General features: G+C 37.3%; 2 protein-coding genes across 5 annotated transcripts; both read right to left on the reverse strand.

Annotated features, from left to right (window-relative positions):
* Positions 1 to 54: 54 nt before the first annotated feature.
* On the reverse strand, positions 55 to 1,452 carry LOC108858906 (uncharacterized). The gene is made up of 2 exons (XM_057001426.1): positions 1,225 to 1,452; positions 55 to 956 (listed from the first exon to the last, which is right to left on the reverse strand). Exon 2 carries the CDS (start codon positions 940 to 942, stop codon positions 160 to 162), a length of 783 nt encoding a protein of 260 aa, XP_056857406.1. The 5' UTR covers positions 943 to 956; positions 1,225 to 1,452; the 3' UTR covers positions 55 to 159.
* Positions 1,453 to 1,771: 319 nt separating this feature from the next.
* LOC130506741 (coatomer subunit beta'-3-like) lies at positions 1,772 to 8,793 on the reverse strand. 4 transcript variants are annotated; one of them, XM_057001425.1, is made up of 25 exons: positions 8,582 to 8,793; positions 8,275 to 8,295; positions 8,110 to 8,171; positions 7,931 to 7,985; positions 7,797 to 7,833; positions 7,354 to 7,679; positions 7,119 to 7,250; positions 6,887 to 7,035; positions 6,646 to 6,714; positions 6,265 to 6,415; positions 6,103 to 6,168; positions 5,639 to 5,827; positions 5,207 to 5,347; positions 4,985 to 5,059; positions 4,715 to 4,891; positions 4,544 to 4,635; positions 4,339 to 4,455; positions 3,948 to 4,062; positions 3,777 to 3,848; positions 3,343 to 3,539; positions 3,156 to 3,249; positions 2,963 to 3,069; positions 2,647 to 2,776; positions 2,450 to 2,567; positions 1,772 to 2,052 (listed from the first exon to the last, which is right to left on the reverse strand). In XM_057001425.1, exons 1-25 carry the CDS (start codon positions 8,582 to 8,584, stop codon positions 2,033 to 2,035), a joined length of 2,715 nt encoding a protein of 904 aa, XP_056857405.1. In that variant the 5' UTR covers positions 8,585 to 8,793; the 3' UTR covers positions 1,772 to 2,032. The 4 variants fall into 4 exon arrangements, with proteins under 4 accessions (XP_056857405.1, XP_056857404.1, XP_056857403.1 ...); XM_057001424.1 differs by having other exon boundaries at positions 2,405 to 2,567; XM_057001423.1 differs by having other exon boundaries at positions 2,364 to 2,567.
* Between the last annotated feature and the right edge of the window lie 511 nt (positions 8,794 to 9,304).

Consider the following 9,304-nt stretch of genomic DNA (forward strand, 5'->3'; position numbering starts at 1 on the left):
CGGGTATAGACTAGCGTTTAAGATCAACCTGTAGTTTCCTTTTGATCTCATAAGTAGCCTTGCTTTTCTTCTGCTATCAGTAGTGGTTGTTGATACGTTTACCTTGACTTGTCCTTTCCCACGCTCTTTCCATCCTCCTTGAAAAAAACTCGAACAATACTACTGAATCAGCTGTGAAAGCTGTTTCTTCCTTCTCTTCTCCTGTTTCAGCGCTCTGTGTGGTACCGAAGATAGAAGAGGTTCCATCGCTTGGGAGGCTGAAGCCGTAGGATGACAGTTGAGTGCGAGACACGGAACCTGAGGCAGTGGAACCGAAGGAGAAGGAAGAAACAGAGAAAGCTGTGGTACTGGTGGGAAACCCTGAGAAAGCGTTTTTGCAATTTGAATGCAGGTGGAATGGGGGAAAAAAGGCTCCACTGTTATCAGTGCCTTCCTTTCCTTGTATCTCAGTCTGATCACCACCTGAAGAATCCTTGTCAACACCACCCTTACCAAAGTTGATGTTGTCATCTTTAGCCTTTTCTTCCCCAGCAGCATCTTGGACTTGGGTTGTTGTTGTTGTTGTTTTTGTCTCATCTTTAGCTGTCTCTCCACCGTTAATGGCTGATCACTCTTGTCAACAGAGTCACTCCCCTTGGTGTTGTCATCTTTAGCCATTTCAGTCTCTTCCCCAGCTGCATCTTTTACTGTTATTGTGTCATATTTAGTCTGACCACCATCAATAACTACCTTGGGGGCATCAGATCTTATTCCATCATAATGTGCCTCTTGTTTGTTGGTTACGGCGGCATCAACTCTGAGGATTCTTCTGGTAGCCAACACCTCCTCACTAGCAGTCTTGAAAGTACCACTCTCAAATGCACATGTGTCATCATCACTATCAAGACCACGAGAGAGCTCCCTCAAAGCACCTCTCTTTTTCGAAGGCTCTGAGTCCCCCATTGAATCAGGTGTACCTACAAACAAGATTAGATTCACAATCACGGTAAGAACCACCAAACAAAACCAGTACCAATCTAATTCATATATATATGAGCATCAAAACCATCACTGAAGAAATCACAATTCTTATTCTCAACTAAACTACGAAGACAAAAGAAAAGAAACGGAATCCGATTACTATGATCAGCTCATTTCCCGAGCAACGATGACCTCCAAAAAATGAGCATGAAAACAAACCCCTAAGACTCAGATCATTACAAGATGAGATTCCGAGAGACTTACAGAGAGAGAGAGAGAGATGCCCCCACAAGTAGCAGAGAACCCCTGACGACGCCGGAGTGAAAGTAGTAAGTAATCCAGGGAAGAATAAATAATCAAAAGCAAATCTTATATTAAATGCCCCATTTACTAAAGCGACTGTTGTACGAACACGTGTTCTTTCTGATATGATATTAAATCCATTTTTGATCCCCTTTTTTTTACAACAGAAAAAGCGGCTGCCGTACGAACACGTGTTCTTTCAGATTTGCCGTAGACAGACGAAGATTGTTTTGTAATAGTTTGATTTTGGAACATTTGTTCAAAGTGGGTTTGTAACTAGATCTGATCTCCCAAGTTTCGGTTGAATAAAAATTTATAATTAAAAAAATAAAATAAATAATAAATCCATTTTTGATCCCCTTTTTTTTCTTTCTTTTCTTTTACTCCTTCAAATAATTAATTAATAGTCTTACAATTTTTCCATCGATTTTTATTATTTTGATAGCCATGTCATTTTCCTCAAACTATGCACGAAGATGTTTTCATCACACCCTCACACTCCAATTCATAGCTTAAAATAAAGGAATTTATATTATATGTACGATCAATTTGTAAAAAAAACATGAGCTTTGAAATTCTAAAAGCAATGATTTTGTAAAAGAAAAAACAAGAAAATAAACTCTCTATTGTGTATACTTTATGATATAGAATGATCAATATCAGAGTGCCAAAAGACCAACCACCTGGGAGCTCACGAACAGATAAAAGAAAACCACACATCTTCCACCAAGAACTCATTCTCCAAACTGGATCCAAGTACTGTCACTAGCTATTGACCTGGGGTAAGCACTGCAAAACAAACACAAATGCAAAACGATTAGTTCCAACTTCCAAAACACTTACTGCAAAATGAATATATTTTAAGAGAGACGAGTCTCCAGATCCTAGCCACATCAATGTGTAACAAAGTTATATAACTCATAACAACCTATCCCATCTCATTGCAAAACTCGATTATGATCAAATAAATAAGGGATGATGATGATATGTTAGAACAGGCCAACTTTTATTTGCCTTGGGAGGTTTCAAATGAATCACTCAAAAAAACAATCTATATATATTCTTTTGATTTTTCAACAATTGATCCTGGACTGACTTGCTTGCTTTTATTAGGCTGATTGGTTTCCTTTGTTAATCGTACCCCACTCTTCCTCACCCTCACTTCTATTAACAAGTACAGCACTACCATCTGTCGAGTCTTCATCAACGACTCCCTCTTCTTCTTGATTCACTTCTTCTTCTTCTTCTTCATGCTCTTCCTCTTCACCTCCTTCATTCTCTGCATCACCATTTTCTTCTTCTACCTGTACAGCATACAAACAAAAAAAGAACACAATTAAACGAACCATTTTTTTAAACAATACAGTTCCCAAAATAACTTACCTCGTCATCCATGTCTCCATTTTCAATTGGTTCCTCTGCTTCAACTTGCAGGTTTCTGAAGGCTTCCACGAGAGTAGTGAAAGGTTGATCAGCGTGTGTTGCATAATTTTCTGCAGCAGCATAACCTCCCCTGTAGATAAACAAGAGTCAGTTTCTTTGTTTGACGACCAAACCAATGATACTCTCTGGGTGTGAGCTATCAACATTAACCATCTCAATGTGTAAAAATGAAGTGAAATAGTGAGTGGGCTACCTGTTCAGAAAATTCGTATACAAAACATAATGATCATTAGCTAATAAAATATGCTAGGAGTACCTCGCCTCTACAGCATTCGCTTCAACAGAAAGAGCAACTTGCCAATCCTCAAAAAGATTTGGGTACTCTTCAGGATCAGCCAAAGATTCTGCTGCTTTCGAATTAACCTGTCGAAAAGTCAAAGATAACTTTAAAGCCATATTACATTTTTTGTCATTCACCAAAAAAATTCATAGAAAGATGAGTAAATAACCTTGCTTAGATCTTTCCTCCAGAGAGCTACTATCTCTGAAACTTTGCTTGGAAGATAAGAACGTGCCATCAGAGCAGCTTCTGGTATCCGGTTGCTGAAAAAAAAGAAGGAAAACTTGTCATCGAGATAACACAAAGCATGTGGATTTGGATTTTATTAACCGACATTTTGAGCGCTAATGATGTACCTCTCCACCAATAACTGCAGACAATCTTCCAATCTACCCAGCATGAATAAACAAAGAAAGGCGACATTGTTCTTTCCCTGCTCCTTAGCAAGAGATGCAAGGTTTGACATCCCTTCAGCATCTCCCGAAGAAGAATATAGTAATAGCAAACCACTCAAATCCATAGCGTACTTCATGCAATCCTCTGCCAATTGCAGCTATCATGATGAAACACACAAATTCAAATACAATCACTTAGATACTAGGTATCAAAGATGAATCCACGAAGATTAGAAGAAAATATATGCCATCTTAAAATCTACAAATAGCAACTTTATATTATCAATACAATGGAGTGTATGGAATTCGAATGATATAGCATTCGCACAGAGAGTTCAGTTTCTTAAAATTACCACTGCAAAACATTAGGACAGAATATTCTAAAGAAGATATACCTTGCCAGAAGACATGGCTAAGTCTCCTAACTGCTTCCATTTAGACTCACTCTGCACTTCTTCAGCGATTTCCTACAAGTATGGAAAACAAGGATAAAAAACCAAATTGCTAAGTAAATAAATAAAGTCAAAATACTTCTTAAAAATTCAACCATCACATATAATATTTACCTTGGCAATTTGAAGTCTACCCAATTGTATGGCAAGCTCAAATCTGTAGTCAGGATCTGTCGCAATTTCTAAAGCATCTTCAATCATTCCCCGAGACTCCAAGAAGTGAGCAATACTAACAATTTGAAGCAGTTCCAGAACAAAGTAAGAGAGATGTACACAAAATAGTGAAATACCGATAGAAGAGGGAAATGCAATATCAAGTTGAGTGAGTCCTCATAAACATCTTAACGTAGACAAAATAACAATATTATTAGTAAACTGAATAACAAAGACCATTGGCAATCTAAAAATAACATCACTTAGGACATAGGACGCAGTAGGAGATAAGTTGCGGTACATATTGAATATGTAAATGTAGAAATTTAGACTAAAATAACTTGTCACGTACTTGTTATGCTGCTCTTTAGGGATTGTAGGTAAAATTTCATTGGCTTTGTCCAAATCACCCCGCATCACAAGAGTCTTGTATTCAATCAGGCTAAGCAGCAGGGTATATCCTATGACACTGCATTCCCAAGAAAGGTGAAATACGTTAGCATATTTTGAATGAACTATTAAACAATCTAATAAAAGACAGAAACAAAGGAACGTACTTGAATTCTTTGTCTACCAAGTAGACCCGGCCTTGATTGGCAATATAGCCTAACAAATACATTGGACGGTCCAAATGATACATTGTGGTTACCTGCCGTAAGTATATTAGCAGCTAAGATATAGAGTAACTCATAAAGATGATTGGAGAAATCAAAATACACGAAGAGTACCTCGCCTCCAACACAATAGTTAAGCTTCGAAGAAGAGTTGTTGTAAATGAAGCAGTCCCCGACCCATATACCTGTCCTAACACGTTCATCATTCTCATGGAGAACCTCAAAAGCATCCTCAACACCTTCTTCATCGGTTGGTCTTCCAGTAGCAAAATGGGAGGAAACCAAGTCACGCTGCAACAGAGAGGAACACCAGAGTAAGCATTCTACTAAAGTGGAAATGAAAATATATTGCTGAAAAATTTTGAGGCTGAGCGGGACTCTCACATTGTACTTCAGGATGTAGAATGATGTATCACTAGCAATGGCTACTAAATCACCACTTTCTGCCCAATAAAGATTCTGCAGATTTTTCATGGGAACATTAAAGAGTTAGAAAAAACACATACGGGGACAACTTTCAGCTGAAAATATAATGTAAAGAGAGAATAGGAAATAAACTGATGAAAGTAGAATCCCACAACAGAGACAAATTCAGTGGTTGAATACCTTTACTGTGACATCAATTCGCTGAATCAGCCTACATTCAGCCCAATCATAAAAGCAGATGAAATCATTTGAACACATTGCTAACAAGGATCCTCCAAAAATCTTCTCAGCTGAGAAAGTGGGCCGAATACTCTTCCTTTCCTGAAAACACCACCTTATTAATTTAATAAAACAGTGATGTGTGTTGTAACTGAACTCACTCAATATAGAATAACAAGATGCAATCCGATTACAATCCGAGACCCTAGATCGTTACACAATGTTTCTACGGATCTCTCAACGATCTCATCACGACCGCCTTGAAGAATTCATAAGGTTCAACAAGTCTCACAACAACAAAATGCATAACAATCCAGAAAAATGTATCTTTTACCCTAGAAGCACACTCTAACAAAAAAATGTATTGGAAAGGCCATAATGAGAATAGAAGACCTGGAAATTTTTATTGAATATCTTTATCTTTGACGAGCTCTCTCGAACTGCACATTCCCCCTCGGATGACCAAACAAATTCCAGTCCAGAACCGAAAGATCTATTTCTCCAAGCCAAAGCTGTGTAGATTATGTACTCTCCATCACCGCAGACTACGACAAACCTCCCGTTAGGGTTGTGCTTCAAGCTCTGAGAATAAGAATGAAGAGCTATTTATGAGATACATGATATGATTATACAGAACCGCGCTCTTGGGACTTCGCCAAAAACAGAATTAAATTTCCATCATCTATTTTACCCACTTCGTTCTGAATATAAAATTGTTTCAAAGAATGAATAAAGCATCATATTTAGCTGAAGTATGACTCTAGTTATACCAACAACTTCGAAAGTTTTCCCAATAGCTCCTATAATAATCCTCACAACAAGACAAGTTTCAGACGGTTCTTTATAGTAACACTCACTTGTGGATACAGATCACAGGTCCCCAGATCTTTAACAGCCAAGGGGAGTCTTTCTCCATCAGTAACCTAAGTAAAGAGACGGAAGCTTAAAAGCATCAGACAATATACAGTCGCGCAGGTTCGGCCATGTTATAATAAAGTAGTTAGAGTTAGAAGTTAGACCTCGTAACTGGAACCAATACTTTTGATGTTTGCAGTTTGGATTTCATTATGCTTAGCCCATATAATTTTTCCGCTACTGTCCATGCTAGCGACAGGAACTTCTCGTCCAATTTTAACCATGATGGTTCCTTCATCATATCCAATCACAACCCTGTAAAATGCAACCACATTCGTTAGATGGTCGTGAATGCTCAGTTGAATACAGCGTTAACACTGATCCCTCAATAGCTCTTAGTAATTATAAGCATTCTTAGCTCTTCAAATAGTCAATTTCAGAAGAAAATTAACAACAAAATGGAGACATAAAGATTCTACTTAAGAGAGAAAATCTATTCCTTGAAAGCAAATCTACATAGAGGAAGCAAAAGTCCAAATACTTACCTGCGCGAACTTTTTATGTAACCAATGGCCCAGACTCTCTCGAGAGCATAATTCAATGTGTTCTCTAGCCTGAAAAAATAAAAGTAGAAATAACAAATCAAAAGACAAAATAAACCTACTATGAAAATGAGTACGAGAAAGAACCTCATGTGCCAAAGGCATAGTTGAATGTTAAATACCCCCAAAAAAGTATCAGCATTGTTATCTCTATTGAGAGAAGAAAGATTTTAGATAAAAACACCTGTAAGTCGTGGCATGCCAAATGCGAACTGTGCCATCCTCAGAACCTGTGAGTATTATTGGAAGCTCCGGATGGAAACATACTGCAGATACATTGTGGGTATGCCCTTCGAGCGTCTGGACACAACTCTTAGTTTGATAGTCCCATACCTGACTCCAAAAGTACAACTAGTAAATGATCTGCAAACACATAATGCTCAGGCGAAACAAATCATATATAAACTGAAACAGACCTTAGCAGTATGATCATCAGAGCCAGTAATTAAATAGGGCTTATCACCCCCTGTGAAATAATCTACGCAGTTGACTCCTTTCTGATGAGCATCCAGTGTAAAATTTGGGTCTGGGGAACCAAGATTCCATATCTGAAGATGAACGAGCATGAAAAAAAACAGTCTGAGCAAAAACTTTTTACAGCACCTAAAGCTGACTAAGCCATAAATAAAAGCTTGAGGGCATTTCTCACACCTTTATGGAACGGTCAAGCGATGCACTGGCAAAGGTGTTGGTGTCTTTTGGATTAAACACCACTTGCATCACATAGTGAGAATGTCCCTCAAATATCTGAGTACAGGCCCAACCATTTTCCCAGTCCCAAAGCTTAATGAGCATATCATCAGAAGATGAGAGCACATACGGAAGGGTGGGATGGACAGCGACACACCTAATGTAATCGGAATGAGCCTCAAATACTTTAACCTTGTCCATTGTGTTGTAATTGTAGACACGGATGTGCATATCATCTGCTCCTGCCACAACCCATTGCTTGCGTGGAATAAACTTGGCCGACCTAACTGCAAAGTCATATATAAAAAAAAAAAATCAGTATCAAAACCAAACTACACAAGGCCATAATACACAGCAAGTGAAAAATCTATAACAAAAGAAAACTCTCGTCAAATTATTTTTACCTGGCAATTCGGTAACCTCGAAGGATTTTGTTATCGTCTGAGAGGACAATCATATTAGATTCAGATTAGAAGGAACTCCAATAAATCATAAAACTACTAAATCATAAAAAAAAAATTCGAAAACATTCACGGACCTGTGTCTGGTAGTTCCAAATACACAGGGTTCCAGAATACAAACTTGCTAGAATCCTGTAACAGCACATTGTTCAACCACCACCATGAGAAATAGAATTGCTATTCTATATAACCACATCCAAAATACAAAAAAAAAAAATGTAACAAAGCTGCAAGTAGTATTAGCACAACGACTTACCATGGTTCAGTAGGATGCAGATCCACAGATTTAACTCTCTCTGATCGTTGAGCAAATTTTTTCTGTTATTTTTGATCCACAGAAACAACAACAAAAGCAAATCATCACCACAGCGATAAACAGATAAGAACGTTAGAAAAACTGTTGCTAATACTATACAAGTACCTTGATGTCGAGTCTGAGCGGCTGTTGAAACAAAAAAAAAAGGAAGGAAGGATAAGGAATAGTCAGTACAAATCTTGAGCCATAGATATAAACACCATTCAATAACCATGATCCACGATGTTCAATCTCATCAACCAAAATGCCACACACTATATAACTCGATTTCACGAGGAAAAAAACTACAACGAAGAATCCCGAATGGTTTCGGATTTCACGATCTCACTAGGATTACGGATGAAATGCAGAAAAATCTAGATCGGATCGCAAGTAAGTTCGCTTGAGATCTGGGAGATTTGAGTTTTCTCACCATCTTTGCAGGTTAAGCAGAGAGCAGAAGATGATCTGCTCGTCGGATCTCTCGTATTGCGCTCAAATCTGCAGGCCGGCGATTGAAGAAAGACGTTAGGCTCGGCGTTTGGAGTGAGATTGCAGAGAGGAGGAGGAGGAGGAGGAGGTGTTAAATACGGCGGAGATCAATATTAACATTTAAACACATTTGAAGTCACATCTGCAATCAAATTTTGACACATCTTTCTTTTTTTTTTGAACAAAAGACGCATCATTTATTTAAAAAAAAAACTAATTAATAAGGAACAAAATATCAAAGAAGTGTTGTATGTTATTTTCTTCTATACAAAATTGTCAATTACTAAATTTCAAATAAACACTCGAAATTAAAACTCAAGTAGAAGGAAAATAATTTACAAATGAAGAGTTTGGTTAGAATGTTATATATGTTGTTGTTGAATTGATATTGTAGATCGTTATTTTTTGTTATAGCTGTAAATATTTTTGGTTGTAGGTTTGAAAATTTTAATTTAATTATTTGTATATTTTCTAAATCCAAGATATAAGTGTTATGCATTTTACGTTCTAGAGCCCAAAAAAAAAATATAGTAGCTTTGAAAAAAAACTGATTTTGGTTAAATCATGTGTTTTAACTCTGATCAATTTTTGTGAGATTAGGCTAGATTTAGTAAAACAGTTCGAGTTAGGATAATTACTTATAATTTCTTTGTTTTTTTAATAC

The sequence above is a fragment of the Raphanus sativus genome, unplaced genomic scaffold (assembly GCF_000801105.2).
Source record: "Raphanus sativus cultivar WK10039 unplaced genomic scaffold, ASM80110v3 Scaffold3608, whole genome shotgun sequence".
Taxonomy (NCBI): Eukaryota; Viridiplantae; Streptophyta; class Magnoliopsida; order Brassicales; family Brassicaceae; genus Raphanus; species Raphanus sativus.

What these genes read in the sequence shown, in the direction of transcription:
- LOC108858906 (XM_057001426.1), bottom strand. Translation starts at nt 942, where the DNA reads ATGGGGGACTCAGAGCCTTCGAAAAAGAGAGGTGCTTTGAGGGAGCTC.
- LOC130506741 (XM_057001423.1), bottom strand. An exon ending in CTGCATCCTACTGAACCATG is followed by an intron (nt 7,986 to 8,109) that starts GTAAGTCGTTGT and finishes GTGCTGTTACAG; the next exon opens with GATTCTAGCAAGTTTGTATT. An exon ending in TCTACATCCTGAAGTACAAT is followed by an intron (nt 4,892 to 4,984) that starts GTGAGAGTCCCG and finishes TCTCTGTTGCAG; the next exon opens with CGTGACTTGGTTTCCTCCCA.